Here is a 27178-nt window from a genome sequence, read left to right on the forward strand (position 1 = left end):
AAATACACACACACACACGCAGCTTTTCTTTCTTCTCTCCCGACCGTCCCTCTCTCTCCTGTGTTTCAAATTCCGGCCACCCATAGCCCTCACGCGCCAGCCACCAAGGAAGCCCGCCACCTCGCGAGCTTGGCCGCCAAGTTTCACGGCCAGTCGCCGCCGAACGCGCGCCGATCGGGCCGGAGAAGCCGCCGGCCGCCGGATTTTCTCTCTCCTCTTTTCTTGTGTTTTCCGGTCAGCCCACTCCCAATTGAGCCTCCTATCCCCCTATTTTGGGTCCTCTGAATCCAAAAATGGCCTCCAATCCCAGAAATTCGAAGCGGTTTGCGAGATATGGGGAAGTGAACACCGGCCGAACCTTTCCGACCAAATTCCGGCCACCTCCGGCGGAATTGGGGTCGACGGAGACCAGATTGGTGATCCTCGTCCCACGAGCTTCGATTCGGAGCACCGGTGAGTCATAGAATTGATCCCGTGGTGGATCATGGGTTAATTGCGTGCTCCAGGTGAGTGACCCACCTTTAAAAATATTTTTGGGATAATTAATTGTATTTATGTGGTATTAATTTGATATTTGTAATTTCTGCTTATGTGGTGTACTTTAAATATAATCGGGAAAAAATATTATTTTATATATATTTACCCATTGGTAATAAATGGAAATTTTGGGATCATTAAGAAATTCCCGATTATTATTTTATTGTGGTTTAATTTATTACTATGCATGAGCGAAGTGGATTTCGGTATTAATTGTACATGATTTTAAGTAATAATTTCCGGGCATAATTGGGTTAAATATTTTACGAAAATATTTGGTTTAATTTTATAAATTATGCCCGCGGTATTTCAATTGTTGAATCTCGTATTACGAGAAAATATATGGTTTTATCTGTTATCGATGTTTTCGTACCGGGTTGTTGAATAAAAATATGTGGGATGGTGTTTTGTGAAAATTTGGTATACTTCCCACGGTAATTTTGTAAAACGGTACGGTTGGTTATTATTGTTTATTTTTAGACGCACTCACACAGTATTGGTGTTCTGGTGTATGGTGTATGGACACGTGGTAGTGCGCGGTTATTATCTGGTTTAGCGCACGGTTATTACTTCACCCGTGAGTTGCCATTGGACCGTGGGCAGGCAAGGTTATTGTTGTGCACAGCCGCCCCCCTCCTTGGCCGGGTGATGGTTTTTAGCAGTCGGTACTGTCGGGACGCCGAAGTGACCACTGCAGGTTTCTCTCTTTAACCTCCCGCCAGTCGGTGCTCGGGACGCTGGGTATCGGAGGGCATCACCGGTATATGGTGTGGTGCGTCAGGTGTAATTGTCGGTGTAAATTGCAATTAAAGTTTAAAACCCCAAAGGTGTTCAAAAAATTATTTATTATAATTTATTGCAGTTATTTATATTTGGGGTATTTATGTATTTATTTGTTTATTTGTTGTTTATTAATTTGTTTGGTTCCTTGGTTTTTGGGAAGTACGTACAAGGGTTTTGTGAAAATGTTTTAAAAGGGGAACTTTTCCAACTGAGAGAATTGTAAGGGTTTTGAGAGAAATTATTATTTTCCCATTTAATTATTATCTATCTACTGTATTACCGTGGTATTATATTGTATAGTAGATAGGGTCACTCACTGAGATGATTAGCATCTCACACTCTTAAATTCCGTTCCCCTAGGTCCAGGTTGGAGACGTTGATTGTCCGGGGCGAGCCCAACGTCTCAGTTCGTTGCCGAAGGTTCAAGAAGTTTTCTTCCCTTTTTCCTCTCTATCTTGTATTGTTTCCGTATCTGTCATTTTATAAATTCCGCATGTTTCTGTATAATGCTCTGTATACTGTATTGGACGTGTAGTTGTTTTTATGCACTGGGTTGCTGCTGTTGTTTTCTTTTGAAGTGCTAAAATTTGTGAAACAATTTGTAGTTTGTGGGAGGAATAAGGGGATGCTTTTAAGAAGTGTGTTTTCACTGCAGGTAGTTTGTGGTAAGTAAATCCCTTAGGGGAGGCTCTGCCGGATTTTCCGTTGGAGAGTTCGGTAGGGTTTCCCTGGGATCAGGGCTGTCTAGGGTTCCGGGGAAGGAATTCTGGACGGGTCCTGACAGTATTTCACCACCTTAGTTTATTTGTTAGAAGACTTATTGGCCTGTTTATTTCATCTTTCTCATGTTTTTTCTATGCCTATTTGTTGGACTTATGCTTATTAGGAATTTTCTAGCCTCTACTTAGGTGTGTGTGTCAATGGATAGATTGGCATCTCAAAAAAAGATCTAAAAAGTCTTAAGCTAGATGAAGCACACCGAAATATCCTATGGGACATTAATAATCGAAACGAAAAAAGAAAAGTGCTCTAAGGAATAGGATGCTCAATGCTGTGGTAAATTCTGCAGAGAACAAAAAGCTGATATTTTGTTCGTTGGTTTTGTAGAAAACTAGATTATTTTCATGGGATTCTATCATTGATTGGTATATTTGTTAACTAGGATAAAAAAGCCATAGTACAAACTAGTACAAAAAACCTAAGAAAGCAAGCTTCACGATTACTGTTCACGCATATTGTTCACGTGAACTGTTTACCTGTGTTTAAACATTCTTCTCTTTCTTATATTTTTTTTTCTTTTTTTTTCATATTGCAATAACTATCAGCTTAGTTACTAAAAGAGAGTTGAGTTATGATTATAGACTCCTTAAATTGCCATGTATTGGAAACATGAAGTCTTGTTTGATTATTTGACTAAATGTATGCTAGTTTGCCGTTTATTTACCAATGTGGTTTACTTCAGTTAGCAGGAAGGAGAAGCTGGAGATTGATGTTTATCCACAAGTATTTTAGCAAAAAAAAAAAAATTCTAAAAAAAAAAAATGGATGTTTAAACACAGGTGAACTGTGCACTTGAATAATAGCTCGGTAGCAACATAGCTCGACAGCAACAGCACTAGCAGCAGCACAGCAAGCTTGGCAGCAGTAAAAACAAGCTCGGCAGCAACATAGTAGCTCAGCAACAGCACTAGCAGCAACACAGCAAGTTCGGCAACAGCAAAAACAAGCTCGGCAACACCGACAACAGCTCCAGCACCAGCACCAATACAGCAGCACCAGCAACAGCACCAGCAGCAACACAGCAAGCTTGGCAGCAGCAACAACAAGCTCGACAGCACCACCAGCAATAGCAACAGCAGTAACACAGCAAGTTTGGCAGCACCAGCAACAGCCACGCAAGCTGTAACAATGAATAAACTAAACTAATATTATTTGCTTTTTCCAAAGCCATGCAAGCTGTAATGAATTATAGAGAGAGAGAGAGAGAGAGAGAGAGAGAGGAAGGCATGGCTGTACGGCAAGAGGTACAGATAAAGCTTCACCAAAATAGGAATCTGAACATCAACTTAATAGAAACAAAACATACAGCGAGCTTAATAGGATACATATGGTGCTACATAATTAGTTTACCAACCGAAAAAACATATATATTGCTTGACTACATTACTAGGCTAACATTTTAAAGAAAATAAATAATAAAAGTACAAGAAATATGACAGTCTTAATGTCATATTGGTCGCTCCTCTTGGTATTTTTCTGAATTGCTTCAAGCATATTATTAGATTTCTCCACTTGCAAAGATAAACGACGAACTTCACCAATAAGTACATCTATTTTTTCTAGTTTAGCTTCCCCTTCTTTTGCCCAAATGAATTTACCACATCCTTTTTCTTGTGGTAAGTAAACATATATAATTTAATTATTTTATAAACAAAAACAAATAAAAATTCAACACATAAAAAATTGTATACAACCTGTTCTTCATCTAAGCATTTCCAGAATTGATGATTTGGATTCTTATCTGTCCTTGATGTTTTTAAATGCATATATTGCCCAGCCTACATGAGCACATTCGGATCGGTTGAACATCACTAGTACTTGTTGACATGCTTACACAACTAATCTTCAGCTATGACTTCTAAAGAACACAAGGCAGGATTTAATACGCTATAAAAAACCAAAAGACATAAAAAAGAAAAACATAAAACCACCAGCTACCTTTCTACATGAATGAATGAATCTAACTTAGCAATACCAATGACTATAAAGCAATAGCAATAGCAACCACTAAATATATATTATATCTTTTCGAACATTTTCACTTCAATTAATTATCTTCATTTTTTCAAGAGCTTACATGCATTTTTCCCACTAAGCATGTGAGGCTTGATATTTCTTCCATCTTAGCATTTAAATTGGTTGTCTTTGGGCAAATGTATATAATACCATCCAATTATGAGGATACAATAATAAACATGATAAATAAATAAATAAATAGACAATTTTCTTTGTCTATATTCTGCTGAAGTAATTCCCATTGGATTGTAATAGCTCTCAGTAAAACTTTGTCATCAGTCAAATAGTATTTTGAACTAATATTCAACAAGTAGTTTTACCAAGAGTTTTCATCGGCTTAACAAGTGCTCGTCTTGTCTTCTTTGCTTTTTAATCTAGACTATCTGTGTGATCACTAAAAAGAACATGAAATCTATCCATAGACTAATAATTATTCCATGTTATCAATTAGATTCTTAAAGAAAGCAAAAATAGAGGATTGTAGGACCTAATTTTAAAAAAACAAATTAAAAAAAAAAAGGATCATAGGACCTCGATCATAAGACCATATCAGGTTTATATTCTTATTACTTTATGTCCAAATAGGATTGCAAGACGATTAATTGGTTTAGTCTTTTTTAATATATTTCTGATAAATTTTCAAAAAGAACAAGGAGGTAGCATTGGAATCATATTGGAAGTAGAATGGAATGAACCAATTAGCAACTTCATAGCAGACAAGGTAGGTGCTAAAAGGGCTCAGTCCTAATTTACTGCCTTCTTGGATTAAAAAAACAAATAATTAGGTGGTCCAAAGATCACATGTCCATTTCAAAAACTTGTATGGAATTTATATGATGTGAAAGTCTTTGTTAGAGGAATCAGGTAGTCCTACAATCACATGAAATTTGCACCTTTGATAAAAATAATTAGATGTTAGTGAGATCATCACATGGTCTACTTCCACACAACTGTGTAGAACCTATATATGGTCCATATAATGTGACTTTTTTTATAAGGAACAGAATCAAGACAATTAGTTTGGGGACCGCATTGTAAAAGGAAAAATATATATATAGCAGCATATCTAGTTGCAACATTAACATTTCAATCTCCCAAGTTTATAATTTAATTAATATTGGAATATATAATCAACAATCAATAATAAACAATCAACAACCATTAAATATAAGGCAAAAGCAGAAGTTGCAGATTTAACCTGGACACTCTCGATAGTGGAAACAGTTGAAAATCTGGGGCAGGACTGGCCAGTAGAAGCAGCCAAGTTTGAACTTTCAACAAGCCTATTTATTGATGAATCATATCATATCTAGGTGTTGAGGGAACAAAAAGCTCTACTCAACATGAAAAACAAATCAAACCATTTCGACTCAGACCTTATCAATATTCATAGGGAAACAAAAAAAAAAAAGTCAAAATAATTTAAATATTTTCCTCCACTGTTCTAGTAACCGATCTGAAACTATAGTAACACAGATTGCTGAATTTCATTTATAAAGAACAAAAACAAAGTTAAGCAAAAGGAAAACGATGAAAATCTAGGGTAAGGCTGGCCGGTGACCGATGGAAGCAGCAGAGAAGTTGCAGATTTTATCTGGGGTAGGGTTGGCATGGGTGGGGCTGAACAACTATCCCAAGAACTAGAGATCGGTGGCTTGCAACGTCACTGGAATGGAGTAGAGAAATGAAGCTGCGAATGGGAGGAGAAATGGGAGGAGAAGAGAAGGGAATTTGCAAATGGGAAATGGGAGATCTGGCTAGAGAAACGAAGCTGTGAATGGGAGAAGAGAAAAGAATTCTCACGTGAGACTAGCTTTTGTCCAGGACCGTTGATGCCCAATGTGCAAATCAGAGGGCCCGATTTTAATCACATTTTTGGACCGCACGTAACGCATGCGATCGGTCCTTAGACTAGCCTTTCTGTATATATATATATATATTTTACAGTATACTCGTAGTTTTCCTTTATTAGCTTCATAATCAAAGGTTTTTTGCAGCCAAAAACTTAACGTCCAGAGTTTCTATATGTGTTGGGAATATACAATATGTTCAAGGGAGGATAAAGTTACAGGATAGATGGATTTATTATTTAGAACTTCTGAATTATATATTGTAACACATACAATTTTATGTAGTCCAACTTCACCGTTCTAAACAATTGGATCTACTTATTCTCCATTTAAAGAATTTAAAATATATGAACAGCATTTTACTTATGTATTCCCAATAATTGAAAATTGTTGAATATATATATATAGTTCGGTTATTATCTAGGTAATTTTTTCCAAAACTATTGTCTTTTATTTTTCAAAGAAAAATTATTGACAACAATTGTTATCAAAACTGTTTCTTTATTTTTTCATGGTCTATATTTACCATTCGAATAGTAAAATCATCATCTATATATATATATATATATATATATGTATATATATATATTTACGAATGCATGCAACTTGTGTCACTGTGGAACCAATAGTTTCTTGGTTTGGTTTTGCGGAAGATTGACCGCTGCCTACTCAAATTCGAGACAATTTTTTATGTTAGATTCCATCAAGAGCTTTAAGCCTTTCAGACTAACAGCTTTTCTGTCCCAATCAACCATTTTCTTTATTGGCTCAGACGCTTTGGGACCATGCATGAGAAGGAAAAATTTAAAGCCGGCTTTGTTATTTATGGTTGAAGTATTAATATGTTTTCTGTTCGTGGGTAGTAGTTTTCTTGTGGTGTAATTTGAGTAAAGGCAAAGGGAAAAGTAAATGTTAGAAACTACTACTAATTCTAACAAACTGATGGAATTCATACTTGGGTCACACTTGGTAGTCTGCAAATTATAACAGATAGGGAATTTGAAGGAAAGTGACCATTTTTAATACTGACAAAGACATTTTTTATCTTCCTGAAGCTTAAAGTCCAAGGCTTACGTTTTTATTTAAAAAAGTTTGTGACAAACTATCATGACCAATAACTATGATTCTAATCTCTTCCATTTTTTTTTCTTTCTAAAAAATGGTTTCACTGAATTGGTAAATCTTGCTTTTACATATACAAATTTATATAGTCATAATATGCAGAAAAAAGTATTGTCTGAATGGGTGTAAATGGAAGCATATAAGAGTCAGTTTTATATAAGGACTTGGATTAATTTTTATGATATATTCATATGCCGAACCACATATGGATAGAATATGATAAGGAGGACTGACTCAAAAGAGTTTTTGGATCATTTCTCTATAATTACAAAAATAAAATAAATAACAAAAAAAAGATGCAAAGAATCTCAAAGGCAAGTGATAATCATGATTTCTTCCAAGTATGAATTTAAGATTATTGTAAAAAGTTTCTAATACCCATTCCCACATTATGTAATATAATGAAAATCAAAGATTATAAAAAAAAAAAAAAAAAAAAAAGGGAAGCATGGGTCATGCCAAAGTTACATAATCTAGGTATTTAGAGATGGGCAGCTCCGCCACATAGGAGTTGCAGTCCATTTCTCAAGTCCCACTTACATTAAAAACGAGAGATTATTTTTGTACATATTTTTCCACAAGTAAAATAAGAAAATCTTTAACATTAAAAAAGAGAGAGAGAGAGAGAGAGAGAGAAATCTCAAAACATTGAGAAAAATTTGAAAAATCAGCCACATTCTCAATCCTCTCTCTTCCCAAAGCAAACCAATTCACCCACCCACGTAACCCAAATTTCAAAAAAAAAAAGAAAAAAAAAAAAAGAGAGAAAAAAGTTTATCAAAGAGGAGGAAAACAGGAACAGCTAAGTCAGCAAAACAGCAAAGGTGGGTGGGTTCTTTGGTTTTGTTTCATTTTCTCTTTGCCCAGAAGCTAGGGTTGGGTGGGTCTTTATTTTTGAAACGTGTTGAAGGGATTTTTGAAGAAGATCCGGTATCTGAAATCTGAATGGCACAACAAGGGCAGGGTGACATTGACCCTGCCGTACTGGATGACATTATCAACAGGCTATTGGTGTTCCGCCATGGGAGACCTGGACCTGGCAAGCAGGTTCAGCTCATGGAAGCTGAGATCCGTCAGCTCTGTACTGTTGCCAGGGAAATCTTTCTCCAGCAGCCCAATCTTCTTGAGCTTGAAGCACCCATCAAGATCTGCGGTACGTTCTTTTTTCCGGTCAATAAGAAAGCTCTTAACTTTTTTGCATTTTCTTCTGTTTTTCGTTTCATTGTTTACCTGTTGTGGATTTGTGAATGGTTTTGTCTGGTAAAGTTTGCTTTTTTAATTATTATTATTATTATTTGGGTCTTTGGATTTTTTGCGATATAATTTTTGGTTGAATGGGCTTCTTACATGGCTATGGATGCTTAAATGAGGGTTTTTTTTTTTTTTTTTTTTTTTTTTTTATGTTTTCTTGTTTACCCATCTTATAGCTTTGGGGACATGGGTTTCCCTTTTGGTCTTTCGTAGGCTACAGCTGATGACTGCGAGATGAAAAATTGTGATGTTATGAAAGTTGTTATACCATTGCAATCTGCACCTCTTGTGACCTAAACAGCCAGTGGGAACCTGGGACTTTTGATTTATATTATGTTGAAATGTTGAAGGTCATACCATACAGTTTTTAAGTAGGAGAAGTGATCCCAAAAAATGTTTCTGTATGTGAGTTTGTGAAAGTTTGTATCCACTTTGAATAGATCGATGTTTCTGTGTTTGAGTTCTTTGTAATGAGTTGACAAATGAAGCGAATGACAATTGATTTTTTTTTTTTTTTTTTGGGGTATGTGTGTGTGCACGCTTTTGCTATCCACACCAGGATAATTTAAATAATTTAAATTTGGTATTGGACAGACGCACATGATACAAATGCTCTTGGTGTATATTGCATTCAACCAATAAGGGGTAATAGAGCCACTGTACTTGCTGCAGGAGTTTTTTTAATTTATAGTGCAGACTGGGATTTTGTTTCTCTTCATCAACTTCATATGATTGAGGTTAATTGCAATAACTGTTTAGGAATCTGCTTTCTCTTGTTCTGAGTCAGAACAATTGAGGTGCATCATGCATCTATTTAAGCAAAAGGAGGAGTTCTGATGGTTCTAAGAGGATATCTCTTTGAGCAATCCTAGAGGAATAAGTACTCTGAGCTTACCAGGTTTTAGACTAATCCTACTCTGAGCTTATGCAAGAAACGTTAGCATTCTCTTGGTTAGTTTTGGATTGTGAATATCTAAATCTGCATTACTATCACCCTTGATAATACTGAGTATGCTACCCATGTCCTGATTAATCACCTGCTTATTAGGCGCATCTAGGGTATAGTGAGCTTGTTAAATTACCTTTATTTTATTCTATATAGATGAAAAAGTTTACTAATGTAAAAAACACAATATCTTAGCCTCCTAGCATTTCTTATTTTTTCGTCTTTTTTCAGTCATAAATTGGCCTTCTGTTACTTAACTATTACCCTATATCTGCTATCCCATCTCTTTCTTTACTTTGGTATGAAAAACAATGGATTATTATATCTTAGATTCTTGATTTTTTTCGAAAAGGAATTTTTGTAATAATGTATTATTAGTCAAATGGTTGTGCTAAGTCATAAGAAGTTTTAGAGCCTGATTTGAATTTTGAACCTGAGCCTCAACTTTAGGCCCGCTTGCACTTGGGGCTTCATGTGATAGACTGCATTTCCTGTGTACTGTACTTGTTTGGTATAATTTAACATGGGAGGTGCATAAGAATATATACTCAAACAAGTTTAGAATCTGTAAAGTCTGCGCTATCTTGTAATGCAGATATAGATGACAAATCTGATGAATTGATAGACATGAAAGAGTTGGAACATCTTAAAAGTTGAGTAAGAAGCATGGGAAATGAGCCAAACTACTAAGTCTATTCTTCTTCAGTTATTTGATTGTGTGACAAAGTAAAACTCATCTTTATTTTCTTCTAAAATTCCATTCCATAATAATTATAGTATATGTCCCCTGTCAATTGGCTGGCTACGGCAAGACATTTAAGTGTTCAATTGTAATTGTATACATGATTACTTTGTTGGGAACATGTTCTTTTCTGTGCATTCTCATTTCATGTCCACCTCGGTGCTGGAACCTTTTTCTTGATGCATACATTATTTGCCATATTGCGGATGCCTGGAACTCAATAAAATTTTGTGGGTACTGTTTTGCTTTCACTTTGGAGAGCATTTGATGAGCTGATTTCATTATTTTCATTTGTCAGTCATCACATCAGTAGACTTTGAAGATAAGAGTCATTGACCTTTCAGCTTCTTATTCTTCTTTTTTGGATTCCAGGTGACATTCATGGGCAATATTCTGATCTTTTGAGGCTTTTTGAATATGGGGGGTTTCCTCCCAGCGCTAATTATTTGTTCCTAGGGGACTATGTGGACCGTGGCAAGCAGAGTTTGGAAACAATATGCCTTCTGCTTGCCTATAAAATTAAGTACCCTGAGAACTTCTTTCTGTTAAGAGGAAATCATGAATGTGCTTCAATTAACCGGATTTATGGATTTTATGACGAATGTAAAAGGCGGTTCAATGTCAGACTTTGGAAGACCTTTACTGATTGTTTTAACTGTCTTCCTGTGGCTGCCCTCATAGATGATAAAATATTGTGCATGCATGGTGGTCTTTCCCCAGACTTAGCAGACTTGGATCAGATTAGGAACTTATCTCGTCCAACTGATGTTCCAGATTCTGGTTTGCTTTGTGATTTACTTTGGTCAGATCCAAGTAGAGATGTCAAAGGCTGGGGAATGAATGATCGTGGAGTCTCATTCACCTTTGGTGCAGATGCAGTGTCGGAATTCTTAACAAAGAATGATATGGACCTTGTTTGCCGTGCCCATCAAGTTAGTTACTTTTACCTTTTTGTGCATTTTCCTTTGTTTGTTCAAGCACCTTAATAAGATGTTTTCTACCCACCCAAAAAAAAAAAAAAAAGGAAAAAGAAAAAGAAAGCTTAATAAGATGTTTCTTCTTCTAGGTTGTTGAGGATGGATATGAATTCTTTGCTGACAGACAGCTTGTCACAATATTCTCTGCTCCTAACTATTGTGGTGAATTTGATAATGCTGGTGCAATGATGAGTGTAGATGAAAGCTTAATGTGCTCTTTCCAAATTCTCAAGCCAGGTGATAAAAAATCCGGGTCTGGTTGAGCTGTGATTTGAGGACTAGTCTTGAAACGAGGCTGGCTGATGTAAGTTTTGCAATTGTGTTTTTCTCATAATTGGAATCTTATATTGTTTAATGGTGCAAAAAGTTTTTATTTATGGTAACATCAAAGTTCATCTCTGTTTCAGTCATTCCAAGATGTTGAATTGTAGAAGGTTCACCAGAAAATAAAATCTATATTTTTACACATTAGTTTGAAATGAGCTTTTGAATCATATATGCTGTGTGAATTTGCTGATAATCCAAATTAGGCGGGTTACTGAGTTGAAGCTTAAATTGCAATTGCCATTTTTTCACTTGCTAGAAGTTATCATGGGAAGTGACTGTTGTTGGGTAATTGACAGTTTAATGGCTTCTGCCTTATTGCTTTGCATTAAAAGCAATGGGCAATGATTCCTTTAGCAATTGGTTTCTTATTTACCCTTCTAATTGACTTGGTCTTAACATTCTGCTTAAGTTTCGAGTTTTTTGTTGATGGTAAAACTGCCCTTTGTAAACTTCTGCTGTGTGTTTCAGGATAACAGTCGAACGCTAAATCTGGATTTGAAGCTTTATCAAACTCAAAGGAGTTGCAAAGTTTGGTTATATCACCATGTGATTCTTTTTGAGATGAGTTGTTTGTTTAAGTTGTGTTATAATGGAAGGAGCTTTCCAACTTCTCAGTTTGGAGCTGACTGGCTATCAAGGAAGTGAGAAACGCTTTTAACACTTTTTTTTTTTTCCCCCTGATTAGTAATTTTTCACATATTCATGGTGCCCTTGTATATACATTTGCTTTGTAAATGACTGCAAATTCAGTCAATGGACACCCATGGAACATTGTTACACTCTGGATATTATCCTGACATGGTGGCATTTTTTTTTTTTTTTTATTTAAATGTGGGCTCTCAGCTCTAGAGTTCAACCATGGATGCTTACTTATGCTACCCAAGTTTGAATGCCTTGATTGCTAGTTGTTACACTAACAAATGCAGCCCCTTAAGTCACTTCCTCGCATATTTTTTGAGCGTGCTGTTGTTTGTAATCCTGTTTATATAGTCTGCTATCTGAAAATTATTGCTTTATTTATTTATTTATTTATTTATTTTACATCTTGGTTTTTAAATCTGGCCGTGGGAATTTGAATTTGAATTCAGGATTATTAACCAAGAAAATAGCAGTTTTGTCATGGGACGAAATCTCATTCTGTTTGTTTAAAAAATGTGACATATTGTACACATTTCAGCCTCAGCTTGAGCAATCTTTAGCTTTTTAAGTCATCCCATGGTAACAATTAACAAACGCATCCAAACCTCAATATCTCTGAATTTGTTTTTTTGGGTGTTACTGTTTTACTCAATTCTTCCTTACTGGCCATCTTATCTCCATTTCATTATCATATGATACAGCTACACAAAGTATCCACCAAGCTACAAAGTATCCACCAAGCTACATCCTTTGCAACCCGTCTACATCCTCCTATAAAACAGTTTTCGAACTGCAAAATCACAATATATTTGAAAAAAAAAAATTGTCATTTTTCTAATTGCTGTTAAAAATTTCCCATTCTCATTGCTTTTATCAATGATGATTTTGATGGCCAAACCTCACATTCCATATCTTAAAAAAAAAAAAAAAAAAAAAGGAAGTAAGTATTAGGACCCAAAAAATGGCAATGACAAATATCTTTAATTTATGACAACTTATATCTTTAATTAGAATGTGCTTCCCTCTTTGTTTCTGTCTTCCACGGATCTCTCCACCATTGGCTTGCTTCCTTGATCATATTTATTTTAAAAATATAAAATAGCTTTTTTAAATTCATATATATATATATATACAGTTATACTCACAATATTATTATAGAAGGTGTGAGAAAGAAATATGAAGTTATTATATTTTTTTATCCTTTAATTTGTATTTTTATTTTTATTATCAAACACATAATAATGTAAACCAATTTATTATATAATAGTTTCGATAATGCAAACCAAACTATTTAAACTTTTCTTTTTGCGCAAGCATTTGACCTTTTTGTTAATTCATTTTATTTATTAAACACATAACTTAATTTTAAGAATTTATTAAAAAAACTTAATTTTAAAAATATTACAATTATCATGTGACAATCTCACTATTGAAATTTAATTTATTTCATAAAAGTAAAAATATAATTTTTTATTCTTGCAACGATTAATTGTATTATTATTATTATTATTACTACTATTATTATTATTATTTATATAATCCATGGTAAGGATTCGGGGGGGTTCGAGCTACTGGACTTTCCTTGAAAAAAAAAAAAAAAAAATTATATTCTATAAATAAATTTAGAAATCATGCATATAAATAAAAGAAGTTTATTCTGCCTTTAATTTGTACAAAGCCGCGTGCTCACAATCTCTCAGACCCTCACTCGCCAAGTCGCCGGCGTCTGTTTTGTTTCGCTCATAGGCACCGTCGTCGTCATCTATCCTCACTCAGTTCGCCAGCCAACAGCCTATCCGTCTCATTTTTCTCATAGTAAAAGGAGGTTTTTTTTTTCTTTTCTTTTTTTCCCCTTTTTTCTGCATTTGTTTTTGGGGGTTTTCGACTTTTGTAGTTGCTTGATTTGCAAGATTTTATTTTTTTTGCAATTTTGGGTTTTCTTGGACTTTTCATGTTGGGTTTTCTAAATCAATCTTGAATTTTGAATTTTGACTGGCCAATTAATAAAGTAAGTTTTTTTTTTTTTTTGGCTTAATTTTTGGAATTTTGTCTTTTAGAAAGATTGGTTTCTTGTGAAATCGTGGTTTCTGGAGCTGGATTTTCTATATCAATCTTGAATTTGATTTTCTTGAAAATTTCCCAGAGAACCACCCATTTATTGGCATCAAAGAAGAGAGATATATAAGAGTAGAGGGAAAAAGAAAAATAAAAATAAAAGATGTTCTTCCATATAGTAATGGAGAGGAACATGCAGCTCCACCCACGACACTTCGGTCGTAACCTCCGGGAGAATATCGTCTCCAAGCTCATGAAAGATGTGGAGGGCACTTGCAGGTTCCAACTTCCTTCGACCTTTTTTTGTATCTGCATTTGTTTTTGATCTGATACTCTGGAAAATGCAAGGACATTTTGTTATTCTTTTATTTAAATTTATTTAAATTTCTATGCAATTCTTATAACCCCATGTTTTCTATTTCGAAATGTGCTCGATTTTGTCACTACGTATAGTTTGAGGACCAGAATTATAGATGGTGTAGACTGTAGAGCGTGATGTCAGATGTCTTAAATTTTATGTCAAAAACCTCTTCTCTTTTTAGAATATTTGGTCTTCTTCCCAGACGCCTTAATTTAATGGTTGGTTAGTGACAAGAAAAGAGTATCAAGCAACGAAAAGCAGAAAGAAAATAAAGAATGAAACAAGTTGTTGGTATTGGAATTTTCAGAACTGGGTTTTAGTTGGTCTATTGCTAAGTTTTCTGGATTGTGAGTTTTTGGTGGCACTTCAAATGAGAATGGGAGCACAATATCTTGGAATATTGTAAGGTGGGGCTGGGAATACTAATATTGATTGCTGAATGAAACATTATGATGTCTTAAGGTGCTCTATAATTGGAACTATTTTGATTATTGTCTTGGACAAGTTAAATTTTATTTAGCTTTCATATTATTCTTTTTACTATCCTTTAGAAATGGTAGAAGGGGAGAAAGATAAGTACTTTTTGGTTTCCAATAATAATTTTACCATGAAAGTGAATCATATTTGAGTTCAAAGATTGTATAGTATAGAACACCAAGAGGAATTATAGAATTTATAATATAATTGTCTTCAGTTTTCATTTCTCCCATTTGTGCTGCATTTTGGAATAGGAGTGAACTCCAACTTTTGTTACTTTATATATGTGGATTTAGCATTGTGGGGTTTATACACTCCAAAACTGCCTGAGTGGATGGGCCACCATCTTCAGTGTTAAAAGAACAAATTAGAGTGATCTCAGAATTGGTAAAATTTCTACTTCTTCTGCAGTGGAAGACATGGTTTTGTGGTAGCAATAACAGGAATTGAGAACATCGGGAAAGGACTGATTCGTGATGGCACAGGTTTCGTGACATTCCCAGTGAAGTATCAGTGCGTTGTGTTTAGACCATTTAAGGGAGAGATCTTAGAAGCTGTTGTAACTATGGTAAACAAGGTATATATATTATTGGCTTTTAGTATGACGTGTGTAAAAATTCTGAATTTGCAAATTCCCAACTTGACATATGTTAATTACATCTGGAATTACAGATGGGTTTCTTTGCGGAAGCTGGACCTGTTCAAATCTTTGTTTCAAACCATGTAAGTTTTTTTCCTTGTTAATCATGTGTAAGCCATACGTGATATGCTTCTCCCTTTTTATTTTTTATTTTTTTATTGTTGGTGCATCTATTGGGTTCCTTAAGATTTCTATTTTATATTCTTTTGTGAAGAGTGTAGCAATTACCTTTTTTCCTGTTGTATATATTGTGGATGTTTCCGGCCTCTCCTTATTCCGATGCTTATGCTTTATTACATATTTGTTTCAGGCAGGAAATAACTACTCTTATTCACCAATTAATATTTTATATTCATCCTCAATTTTTGAACAATTTTTTCTTTGTAACTTCTTTTGTTGTTTTCTTAAAGCTTTTGATTTTTGTTTTTTTCCCATCCCTTCCCTTTATTTTTATTTTTCCCCCCCTACTGGATACAGAAATGTATTATTTCTCAATCTCTATGTGCTACTAGCTACTGTTACCTATGTCTGTTATGAATGTAGATTTGATATTTATGTCTGGCATTTCAGTTGATTCCAGATGATATGGAGTTCCAATCTGGGGATATGCCAAACTATACAACTTCAGACGGATCGGTATGCTTAAGTTTTAGCTTATCTTGAAAAGCAAATCCAATCATTGTTAAAGTTTAGAATTGGCAGTGTGAAAACTGACGTACTGGTCTTTGCAGGTTAAGATTCAGAAGGATAGTGAAGTGAGATTAAAGATAATTGGAACTCGTGTAGACGCTACTGAAATTGTATGCCCGTCAACCATCTTGTCTTCAACATTTGATAGCTTGTCAAGCAGTTACCTTGTAGTCCCTAAATTTAGTCTAGAATATCTTACCTTTTAACATGCTTTTCATCTAATATTTTGCCTTGTTTTGGCAGTTCTGCATTGGTACCATAAAGGATGACTTCTTGGGTGTAATAAACGATCCTGCAACAGCTTAGTGGATATCACGGCTTTCATAATCTCTTTCCTTAGCGGCTACAATGTTTGAATAGCTATAGAATTCTGCATTTCTTATGGCACAGGGAAACAAAAATCTAGTGCCCTGATCTCTTGTTAAGAATTTGTAATAGTGCTTTGATTGTCTAAAGACCTGAGTTTTTATGCATAGTATTTTTCTGAAATGGAAGTGGGCTTTACTTTAATTTGTTGGTAAATACTTTCCATTATTTAAATGGAACTATTTGTCAAGATGTAGTCTTGTTAAGTTAGTTGTTAATAATAATGAAGAAAATTAGTAAATTTTTGTTTTCGCTTTTGGTAAATAAAAATACTGAGATTTTGAACATCCAATAATGAGAAAGAATTTTACGATGGACAATGTTGCCTTGAAATGTTACTTTAAATGCCATGCCTTTGCAGATTCATTATATGACATAAAATTGAATTATTTTCATTTTTATTTTTATTTTTATATTTTTGTACTAATCTTCCCCACCCATATAATAAAAATAATAGCAAGCAAATTTTTTTTTTTTAATAATTTTTATGGTTTAGATAATTTATATAATAAAGAGAGAATTTTTATGACAACCAAAAAGTGATAATAAAAATTATAAAAATAAATAAATAAAAATCTTGTAGCGATCCAAAATCTAATCTGGTAGGCTAATTAAATTCGATGCGGGTGCAGCGTGGGAGTAGTGAGAAGGGCACGTCGATTTCCGTGTGATGTGGGTTCTCCACGCTCCCCAACCCTTCCAACCCCCAGCAGCCTCCTCTTCCCCACAGTTGAGCTGCGTTGCTCGAAGCCACACAAAGCCACCACTTTGCTCCATAACCTTAAACCCAGCAATCGCTACTGCAAAAGACGGTGCCAACAATAACCGCTTAATTCAGTCTCTGTGTAAGCAAGGCAACCTCAAACAAGCTCTTCATCTGCTTTCCCGCGAACCCAATCCCACCCAACATACCTACGAGACCTTAATTCTTTCTTGCATCCGCCATGAGTCCCTCTCGCATGGGCTTGACGTTCACCGTCATCTTGTCCATGGTGGGTTGGACCAAGACCCTTTTTTGGCCACCAAACTCATTAATATGTACTCCGAATTGGATTCCATAGATAATGCACGTAAGGTGTTTGATAGAACTCGTAAGAGAACTATATATGTTTGGAATGCGCTTTTTAGAGCGCTTACGTTGGTAGGTCAAGGATTAGAGGTTTTGAGTTTGTATCGTAGGATGAATGAGCTTGGGGTTCCGTCTGATAGGTTTACTTATACGTATGTTCTTAAAGCTTGTGTTGCCTCGGAGTGTTTGAACTCCCTACTCTGGAAGGGTAAGGAGATTCATGCACATATTTTGAAACATGGGTATGAGGCCCATGTTCATGTTATGACTACTTTGGTGGATATGTATGCAATGCTGGGGTGTGTTGCTTATGCAGCTAGTGTATTTGATGGGATGCCAACGCGAAATGTGGTGTCATGGAGTGCTATGATCGCATGTTATGTGAGGAATGAGAGGCCCTTTGAGGCATTGGAGCTTTTCAGAGAAATGTTAAACAAAACCAACGATTTATCTCCCAATTCGGTGACAATGGTTAGTGTTCTTCAAGCTTGTGCATCTCTTGCCGCTCTGGAGCAGGGGAAGTTGATTCATGGATGTATCCTTAGAAGGGGTCTTGATTCAATCTTGCCAGTTTTCAGTACACTTGTGACAATGTATGCAAGATGTGGTAAGCTTGAGCTGGGCCAACGTGTTTTTGATCAGATGGAAAACAGGGATGTGGTTTCGTGGAATTCCTTGATTTCAGGTTATGGGATTCATGGATATGGGAAGAAGGCGATTCAAATTTTTAAGGAAATGATCTACCATGGAGTATCACCAAGTCACATATCATTCATCAGCGTTTTAGGGGCTTGCAGTCATGCAGGGCTTGTTGCAGAGGGGAAGATGTTGTTTGATTCTATGGTTAAAGAACACAGGATATACCCTAGGATGGAGCATTATGCTTGTATGGTGGATCTTCTTGGTCGGGCCAATCAGTTAGATGAAGCAGCCAAAGTTATAGAAGATATGAGAATTGAACCAGGAGCCGAGGTTTGGGGTGCTCTTCTTGGCTCGTGCAGGATTCATTGTAATGTTGAACTCGCAGAGAAAGCAAGCAAAAGGCTATTTGAGCTTGAGCCAAGGAATGCTGGGAATTATGTACTTCTAGCTGATATTTATGCTGAGGCCCAGATGTGGGATGAGGTAAAGAGAATAAAGAAGCTCTTAGAAGCTCCAAAATTACAAAAGGTCCCTGGTTGTAGCTGGATTGAAGTTAGAAGGAAGATGTACTCATTCACGTCTGTTGACGAGTTTAACGTGCGGAGTGAGCAGCTCCATGCATTGTTGCTAAAGCTGTCAACAGAGATGAAGGAGAGGGGATATGTACCCCAAACGAAAATTGTGCTCTATGATCTCGATGAAAAAGAGAAGGAACGGATTTTATTAGGCCACAGTGAAAAGTTAGCAGTTGCCTTTGGACTAATTAATACCAAGAGTGGGGAAACCATTAGGATCTCCAAGAACTTAAGGCTATGTGAAGACTGTCATTCTGTCACAAAGTTCATTTCCAAGTTTGCAAACAGAGAGATTCTCGTTCGAGACTTGAATCGTTTCCACCATTTTCACGACGGAGTTTGTTCATGTGGGGATTACTGGTAGTTTTATGCCAAAAAAAAAAATTTTGCTCAAATTTGTTATTTCCCACAGTTTATCATAGGCCTTTTTTTATAGAGATTTTAGAAATGTATACTTGGTCTTTACCAATTGCAATGGACGTCAATATGCAGTTTAATAATTATAATAAAATTTGTACCTTTTCTTGTTATTTTACCTTTTTAATATGCTTCTTTTACCCCCAAAAAAAAAGAAAAAAGAAAAATGGTTTTTATTATGCTTCTCTGCTTATAAAGTATTAAATGTTGTACAAATAAATGTAATAAAACCAAAATTTTAAAACAAAAAGAAAAAGAAAGAATTAGAAAATGTCTGAGCCCGGGTTCGAACCGGGGACCTCTAGTGTGTGAGACTAGCGTGATAACCAACTACACCACCCAGACATGCTTGGGTTGCTCTGTTGAAATTATGATAATTATAGTTGTACATAAGAAATTACGCGTCTACCAAATACGAGCCCATTTTCATAGCTCCAAAACGTGTTGAGATCGTCTTCTCCATTTTGGCTGCCAAAGAAATTTCAGGGGACGAAAGCCTGGTTCAGTTATTGAAAAAGGAAAACTCGTTCCCTGCCATGGAATCACACCACGCATCTCTCGGCCGACGAACGGTACAGATCTCTTGTCCGTCCATATATATATATATATATATATATTGAATTTAACCGCATTTGAGAATTGAGAATGGTTGAGCGGATATGAACATCTGAATTTGATTCTCTTGTTCCTTCTATTCAATTTCTTATTCGAACACTACAAAATTTCCAGTTGGAAGAAATTCGACAGAAGCGAGCCGCGGAAAGATTAAGCAAAACCTCTTCAGGACCTGATTTAACTGATGTTTCAAACTCTAACGGTTCGTTCAATTGAATTCGATTCAATTCGTTATCTTTTTTTTTTTTTTTTGATGATTTTTTTATCGTATTTTTCCTAAATTCAGATGTTACGGAAATCAGAAAATCAGCGAGCGGAAATCGACTTCCTGAGGTAGGAATTCTTTTTTTTTTTTTTTTTATTCGTATTTTTTCTTTTTCTTATCATCGTTTGAATGGCGAATTTATTCATGTGTATTTTCTTTTAGCATTTTTTTTTTCTATGCATTATTAATTGCAGTAAAACTTTGTGTTAATTTAATGATGGTGCAGATAGATTTTGGTAATTTAGTAGCTCAGATAAAAGCCCTAGAGAAGAAAAATGCGGAATTGGAGGATCTAAACAAGAAATTTTTTTCAAAGGTAATACTACTGTCAATTGTACGTGTGCTAATTTATTGTAAGCGGGATTTTTAATAATGATATATATATATATATATATATTTAATCTTTTTCTTTACTTTCAGCTTCAAAGTAAGGATGCTGAAAATGATGTTCTACAAAAGCGATTGAATGATCTGGTAAGTAAAAGACTTGCCATAATGCTATGTTTCACACTTTATTTTGTAGTTTTGGTTCATAGACCTTTTATATGTTTGTGATGGATAATCAGCAGTAGAATGTAATTTTTTTTTTCCCCCCCTTGATGAATCAAAAGTGGAATTGTATGTAGAATATTGTCCAGTTTGTTGGTCTTCCACTTGTTTGGGAAGACAATGGGCAATCATGTACATTATCAACGTGTAGAATGTACATTACATATGTAATGTTAAACTGTGATAATGGTTAATTAGAAAATCAGATTATAGTATTAAAATTTTCACTGAAGTACTGTTATATATTTATCAATACACGTCAACTGTTCTTCATTTCCATATCCTTTTGTTATTTTCTTTCTGTTCTCTGTTACTGTTGTCTTGTAAAAATTATCATATGCATTTGGGTTATTTTGTAAATGAAAAATTTTAAGGTTAAATTAGTTAACTTTTCAGCCTTTTCCTTTTTTTTTGGGTTAAAAATTTCAGGAACAAACTGTACCATCCTTGAGAAAAGCTCTGAAGGATGTTGCTATGGAGAAAGATGCAGCAGTTGTTGCACGGGTACACAACATCTATACATTAGGAGCTGTCTACGTTCCCCCCCCCCCCCCCCCCCCCCCTTCCCTTCTTCTTCTTGTTTGTATCATTGAAAACATCGGTCTTTGTATCATTGAAAACATCTGGTCTATTAGTGTAGGAAGATTTTTCAGCCCAGCTCCGCACACTCAAGAAACGTCTAAAAGAAGCAGAAGAAGAGCAATACCGAGTATGCTATCGATTATTTGTTAATATTTGTAGGAATGTTAGTTTTGTGTACTTACCAGTGCTCTTTCTGTAGGCCGAGGAAGATGCAGCTGCCTTGAGAGCAGAACTGAATTTGATGCAGCAACAATCAATGAGTTCATTTGGTGGAATAGCAACTCTTGCAAATTCACCTGATCAAATGCAAACATTAGAAAAGGAGTTAGCTAGTTTAAAATCTCAGTTGCAGGTAAAATGCATTCAGTAGAGTTTTCTGTGTGTAGGTTAGATTGCTTGGTTATGAATGACTAATTTTAATCCAAAATTCTAGCAAGAGTCACTGTTGAGGCAGCAGGAGCAACAGCGATTAGCAGAGGAGCAAGCCCAAACTTCTACTCTCATGTCCGAGAAGCAGGATTTGGAAGAAAAGCTTTCAATGATGTCTAGAACAGTATCAGGTATTGCCCATTAGAATATCCTACTTCTTGTGATTTGGTTCCCCAAGGAAGAACATTTTACTACTCTACATTCTGTCAGGCCCAGATCTGACCAATCAGCGATTGCTGTTATGAATTTCATGCTTTGCTCGTTTTGTTTTTTATGCATGATACAAACAAATTTTATGTGATACCTCATATTCATTTTATGTTTATAACTGTTGTGTTACCATCAGTCCAAAAAATTAATCTGATTGGAAGACTATATAATGAAGTCAATACAGCAGACACTTATTGATAACATCGAGGCTTCAAGTGATTGGAGATTCCATTGAAATCTATTTTGTGCTTCTTAGTTTATGTAGAGCCACCCAATGGTCATTTTAGGGTTATGATAGCCTTGATCACTTGTAGAGTTACATTAAATTTGTTGCGTTGCTATCTTTTGTGACAATTTTTCATAAGGTTTCATGTACTGGCATGTTACAATCTATTTTAACTTGCTGAATTTTGTATTATATCACCGACCCTATTTTTTCCATCACAGAAATTCCAGAGAAAGTGGCTAACAAGGCATTTTCGGTGGTAAGTTTATCTACGGTTTGATCATCTAGTTTAATCTCATGAAGGTAGGACGAGGGAGTGAGATCCAATTGTGATTGATATAAACAAAGTCTGTTCTAGTGGTGATTCATATAAACAAAGTCCGTTCACAGTTTGGTTTGAAGGTTAACCTGTAATATTACTACAAAGAAAACATAAAGAAAAACAAAATAAAACAAGAGAAAGAAAATTCGTTATGTTTATGTTTTTTACTTTTTCCAATGGCAAATTACATATTTGTTAATTTAGTAGTCGTAACAGACGTAATACCAGGAAGTTTGGTCTATGAGACATACAGTTTCTAATAACTATAGTGTGTCAATCAATTCATCATTACTTGATGATGCATTAAGTGAAAGGCTAAGAATTAGTTCATTATTATTGTTTTTTGTTTTTGTTCCTTACTTGCAGGAAGACAAGGAAAAACTTGAGAAGCAATTACATGACATGGCTGTAGTGATTGAGAGATTGGAAAGTAGTAGACAAAAGCTTTTAATAGAGGTAGTTTTGTAAACTCTACACTTTCAGCTACATGAATAGGTAATTTGTCTTGTATATGACATTTAACAACAAATTTGGCTTTCTGTCAATGGTGGCAGATTGATTCCCAGTCTTCAGAGATAGAAAGGCTCTTTGAGGAAAATTCTAATCTCTCAAGTTCTTATCAGGAGGCAATAGCCGCAGCAAAACAGTGGGAGGATCAGGTAATCATTTGTGGTTGAGATCCAACAATATCCAGCTTGTGGTTATAGAAGTTGTGTTATTTATTTTAGTATGTTTTATCATTAAGTTCTGTTGGTTGTCTTTTCTAGGATACGGTTTGTTTAGTTTTTTATTATTTAAACAATTGTCTGTCATAATTGGTGGAGTAGAAGTCAGCTTTTGAGCTTTCACTTTTTAACTTATGAACTTGTTGATGGGGCTCATCTGATGTATTGCAGAAAGAAACAGCAATGGTGCTGTATAAATGATCTTTGAATGCTCTAAATTTGATCCTGCTAATTATTATTCATGTTATTCGTATACCATTAAAGCATGTTAAAAAGTTTCTTAACATTATGGAACTTTTCTGTCCATTTGCTTTTGGATTTTCTTGTCCTTTTTGAGAGGCCATGAAAGCAGGAACTAGGTAGAAGGAGCACGATGGAGTGGATTGGGAGGGACTCTGTTGAAGTGTAGGAATGGTGTATTTTTCTAGTGGGCAAGACTTTATAATGATAAGTCTGCAGCTTGCACTAAAATTTAGTACTGGAGTTGTGTTGGCTGCAAAGGTCATGTGATAAATAATTGGTGCATTGCTCAATTCTGTAAGGGGAGGGACTCTGTTGAAGCGTAGGAATAGTGTATTTTTAAAATGGGGGAAGCTATATAATGATAAGTTTGCAGCTTGCGCTAAAATATAGTACTGGAATTATGCTGTCTGCTGAGTTCATTTGATAAATAATTGGCGCATTGCTCAATCTGTAAGGGGAGTCTGAGTTGTTTGCCTAGCTCTTATCAAGAAGTTGATTAATACTCTAATCACAAAGAGCAGCAAGCTATAAAATCTCATATTTTGTCTTTCCATGTTTGTCCAAATGCTTTGGTTTTACTCAATTTTGAGGTGATGCATGAATCTAGTGATGTACTCATGAGATGAAGTGTTTTTGGTCGCTAGTGCTAGCTTTTTCCTTCCTGGTAGCCTTTCCTTTTTCTGCAAGTCCGCAAACTTTTTGAGATAAGTTGAAGTTTATACGGTGGAGATCCAGTAGCAAGAGATAACAATTATACTTGTTACTGAACAATCCTAAGACTTTTTACTATGTTTATTAGATCTTTCTTGGTGTTCAGATCATCATACTGCATCTTTCATTTTTTCTGGGATTTAGTTTTTGATGAATATTTAACCATGCAGGTTAAGGACTGTCTTAAGCAAAATGAAGAGCTCCGTGGAATTCTTGATAAATTGAGAACTGAACAGGCTAAGATTTTTGTTGAACCCCACAGAGATGGGATTGATGAGAGCGGTTCATCTACATATCCAACAGAAGTTCTCTCCCTCAAGGTCGGTTTTAGGGTTAATGCTGCATTCATTTGTCAATAAAGTTTTGACCTCTTAACAAATCTAAACGAAGGAAGGAAAATATCCTATGATGGAAGTGATTTTCAATTAGGAAAATATCATTTCCTCATGGTCCCATTAGAAATCAGAAATGTACAAGAAGTGTAGGAATACCATCTAATTGAAGCAAATGCAACTTAAAAAAGGATTGGACACTTATCTCTCTCCATTTATTGAATGCAAAATTTTGATGAGTTAAGAATCAAATTACCTTGTCAGGAAATCAGCATAACGGGTCCTCTTCTGTTCCTTAGCCCCTTCTCAACTGCTTTGTTCAGTTCTGATTTTTGATTACCTTTGTCTGCTTTGCTGTATCCATGCAGGGTCAACTTGCAAAAGAACAGAGCAGAGCAGAAGCATTATCATCAGAGGTATTACAGCTCTCAGCACGACTCCAACAAGCCACTCAAGCATACAATGGTCTTGCACGCCTGTAAGACATTCTCTCTTAATATCTCTCTTTTGTGGTATTGTGATTCTTTTTTCTACAAGCCCCACTTACGATGATTTAATCTAAATACTTGCAGCTATCAACCAGTGCTGCGGAACATCGAAAGCAATCTGATCAAGATGAAGCAAGATGGCTCTGTGATCGTGCGGTGAAGGAAAGGGCAGTTTGCACAGAAATTGTTGTACCAAAGAGTGTTGTGGAAGTGGAACATTCATGTATACAGGTTTTTTAAAGTTACATTCATATAAGAAACAATTATCAAAATGTTGATTTTATTACCAAAAGAAAAGTTTTTTATTTTTTGAAAGAGAAAAGTATCAAAATGTTGATTTGAAGGCTTTTGTACAATGAATCAATTTGAGTTACATTTGTGACTAACCTAATTGATAATGCGAATTTCTACTTGTGGAATTCTAGTTTCCTCAATTGTAGTCAATTGTGGACTGTAACTAATAATATTGCAACGTAAGATTTGAGCTCTCTCTACCCTATATTTATTTCAAGGAGAAATTATTCAATACAAAATGTTTATTGACCTACAATTCAAGTAGGTATACTCAGCCAATTAGATCAAGGCCATGTGTCCAACTATTAAAACATATTTTTGCCAAATCAGCTACTCTAATTCCATTAGTTTCTAAAAACAAGACGAAGAAAGGATAAGGATTATAGAGTTGGCCTCCGACCATCGGAAAGTGAAGACAAGCCCAGGCACGGGTAACCCAAATTGGCCTTGGCCTTGTGGCTTTTTACCCGCCTTCAATTTTTCCATGTTATGGTCAAAGCCCTCCTTAATCCAAAATTTTCTTTTCCTTGTCTCTCTTTTGAAAAAATAAAAATTGCTTTAAAGTCCTCTTTGATTTTTTTTTTTTTTTTAAGACCTAGTTTGAATTATGTAAAAGTTAGAGGAAACTTGAAATTTCTAGAAAAATAATTTTTTCTAGTTTTGAGAAGTTTTTAAAGATAGAAGCATATGGGTTCATGAAAAGTAAGTTCCTAGAAAAATAGGAAAAGTGGAGTGAAAAGTTGTTTCCATTGAAATCGTATAATTTTGAGATTCATTGGAAACTTTAATAATGTATTTTATTAAAAAAGAATTATTATCAATTTTAAAACACATTAATTTTAATAATTTGTATGTCCAAAATCTTTCATTATTAATTAAATACTAAAAAAAATAAATTTTCAAAAAACTAATTCCTAAAAACTAATTCTTTTAAAACACTGATTCTGAAAATCAATTTCTTTCAAAATTTTGACACTTTCTGTTTTTTTTTTTTTTTTTTTTCCCTCATTCTGCCAATCTATGAACAAAGGGAGCAGATTTCAATTAAATTTATTATTCAAGATTTTGTCTTAAATAAGGAGGATTAAGCAAAATAAAGGTAAAATGGGGATAAGTGTGTACCTGAGCATGCGATTTGATTTTCCCTTCTTGATTAAGAATCCATGAAATCGAAAATGGTTGGGTCAGGCAATCCTTGTTCTCAACCAAAACAACTCAAAAGGCAAATATCCCCAAAGACAAAAACTTTACTAACATCCTTTTATGTGTTGAAGATGATGGATGACTGACGGAAACCCACTTGGCAATGAAAACGGTGTTAAGGTGTAAATTAGTTTTTTAATTCGAATACTTAGCGCATCTCGGATGCTTTTTTCTATTGGAACCTATGCTGTATTCATACTTCTTTCTACTGGAACCTATGCGGTATTAATTTTGAAAAGTATTCATATTTATATGATGTTTTTTCTATTTAATAGATAATGTTTTAGATCATTTTTCTATAATGGATTCCGTTTAAAATATCCTGGACTACTAATGTACAATTTTTTATTTTAAAATTATGTCTAATTAAAAAACCAAAAGTCACGGAAAGTTTTTTTTTTTAAAATAAAAGTCAATAAAAATAAATAAATACTAATTCAGTTTGTTTAATAGTGCTCTCAGAAATAAACAATATCTTTCAAGTTGTTATTGTTTTTGTTGCTATATCAGCTTGACAGAACTAGTGCATACAACCATTAGAGATAATCTTTTTAAAATTTTATCTATTTTTTTTATGTAGTAAATAATTTTTAAATGTACAGAATTAATGCACAGAATCATTGAAAATGCTTTTATGATATTCATGTTAATCAGCTGGCCAAATCCTTAATTTTTCCAACTTGGATTCTGAAGTCAATAGACAATTTGTATTGAATAATTTC

The 27178-nt window shown here is 34.9% G+C and overlaps 4 protein-coding genes, 1 long non-coding RNA gene and 1 other non-coding gene across 7 annotated transcripts; 5 read left to right on the forward strand and 1 right to left on the reverse strand.

Annotated features, from left to right (window-relative positions):
- On the forward strand, window positions 1-1890 carry LOC132799765 (uncharacterized). The gene is made up of 2 exons (XR_009634624.1): window positions 1-506; window positions 1681-1890. It is a non-coding gene; the product is annotated as an uncharacterized LOC132799765 (long non-coding RNA).
- A 5745-nt stretch (window positions 1891-7635) lies between these two features.
- LOC107410912 (serine/threonine-protein phosphatase PP1 isozyme 2) lies at window positions 7636-12110 on the forward strand. Its single transcript, XM_016018395.4, has 4 exons — window positions 7636-8241; window positions 10400-10959; window positions 11094-11308; window positions 11800-12110. Exons 1-3 carry the CDS (start codon window positions 8034-8036, stop codon window positions 11265-11267), a joined length of 942 nt encoding a protein of 313 aa, XP_015873881.1. The 5' UTR covers window positions 7636-8033; the 3' UTR covers window positions 11268-11308; window positions 11800-12110.
- A 1440-nt stretch (window positions 12111-13550) lies between these two features.
- LOC107410895 (DNA-directed RNA polymerase II subunit RPB7) lies at window positions 13551-16800 on the forward strand. Of its 2 annotated transcripts, none has more exons than XM_060812357.1 (7): window positions 13551-13978; window positions 14114-14304; window positions 15275-15440; window positions 15536-15586; window positions 16074-16139; window positions 16235-16303; window positions 16437-16800. In XM_060812357.1, the coding sequence occupies exons 2-7, from the start codon at window positions 14189-14191 to the stop codon at window positions 16497-16499; spliced, it is 531 nt and encodes a 176-aa protein (XP_060668340.1). In that variant the 5' UTR covers window positions 13551-13978; window positions 14114-14188; the 3' UTR covers window positions 16500-16800. The 2 variants fall into 2 exon arrangements, with proteins under 2 accessions (XP_060668340.1, XP_015873863.1); XM_016018377.4 differs by having other exon boundaries at window positions 13553-13795.
- Window positions 16801-17156: 356 nt separating this feature from the next.
- LOC107410894 (pentatricopeptide repeat-containing protein CRR2, chloroplastic) lies at window positions 17157-19375 on the forward strand. Its single transcript, XM_016018376.4, has one exon. It carries the CDS (start codon window positions 17230-17232, stop codon window positions 19207-19209), a length of 1980 nt encoding a protein of 659 aa, XP_015873862.3. The 5' UTR covers window positions 17157-17229; the 3' UTR covers window positions 19210-19375.
- Window positions 19376-19533: 158 nt separating this feature from the next.
- Window positions 19534-19607, reverse strand: TRNAV-CAC (transfer RNA valine (anticodon CAC)). The gene has a single exon. It is a non-coding gene; the product is annotated as a tRNA-Val (tRNA).
- Window positions 19608-19675: 68 nt separating this feature from the next.
- On the forward strand, window positions 19676-25378 carry LOC107410889 (uncharacterized). Its single transcript, XM_016018371.4, has 15 exons — window positions 19676-19834; window positions 19992-20079; window positions 20164-20210; window positions 20369-20458; window positions 20563-20616; window positions 21121-21195; window positions 21332-21400; window positions 21473-21625; window positions 21707-21833; window positions 22360-22397; window positions 22827-22916; window positions 23015-23119; window positions 24310-24459; window positions 24840-24949; window positions 25044-25378. The coding sequence occupies exons 1-15, from the start codon at window positions 19799-19801 to the stop codon at window positions 25117-25119; spliced, it is 1308 nt and encodes a 435-aa protein (XP_015873857.3). The 5' UTR covers window positions 19676-19798; the 3' UTR covers window positions 25120-25378.
- The last annotated feature ends 1800 nt before the right edge of the window (window positions 25379-27178 follow it).

The sequence above is a fragment of the Ziziphus jujuba genome, chromosome 10 (genome assembly GCF_031755915.1).
Source record: "Ziziphus jujuba cultivar Dongzao chromosome 10, ASM3175591v1".
Lineage (NCBI taxonomy): Eukaryota > Viridiplantae > Streptophyta > Magnoliopsida > Rosales > Rhamnaceae > Ziziphus > Ziziphus jujuba.

Excerpts from the sequence above, each read along its gene's own strand:
- LOC107410912 (XM_016018395.4), top strand. The coding sequence starts at position 8,034 with ATGGCACAACAAGGGCAGGGTGACATTGACCCTGCCGTACTGGATGAC. Across the intron at positions 8,242-10,399 it reads AGCACCCATCAAGATCTGCG|GTGACATTCATGGGCAATAT; the intron begins GTACGTTCTTTT and ends TTTGGATTCCAG. Across the intron at positions 10,960-11,093 it reads TTGTTTGCCGTGCCCATCAA|GTTGTTGAGGATGGATATGA; the intron begins GTTAGTTACTTT and ends TTCTTCTTCTAG.
- LOC107410895 (XM_060812357.1), top strand. The coding sequence starts at position 14,189 with ATGTTCTTCCATATAGTAATGGAGAGGAACATGCAGCTCCACCCACGA. Across the intron at positions 15,587-16,073 it reads AAATCTTTGTTTCAAACCAT|TTGATTCCAGATGATATGGA; the intron begins GTAAGTTTTTTT and ends CTGGCATTTCAG. Across the intron at positions 16,304-16,436 it reads GTGTAGACGCTACTGAAATT|TTCTGCATTGGTACCATAAA; the intron begins GTATGCCCGTCA and ends TTGTTTTGGCAG.
- LOC107410894 (XM_016018376.4), top strand. The coding sequence starts at position 17,230 with ATGTGGGTTCTCCACGCTCCCCAACCCTTCCAACCCCCAGCAGCCTCC.
- LOC107410889 (XM_016018371.4), top strand. The coding sequence starts at position 19,799 with ATGGAATCACACCACGCATCTCTCGGCCGACGAACG. Across the intron at positions 21,401-21,472 it reads CAGAAGAAGAGCAATACCGA|GCCGAGGAAGATGCAGCTGC; the intron begins GTATGCTATCGA and ends CTCTTTCTGTAG. Across the intron at positions 21,626-21,706 it reads GTTTAAAATCTCAGTTGCAG|CAAGAGTCACTGTTGAGGCA; the intron begins GTAAAATGCATT and ends CCAAAATTCTAG.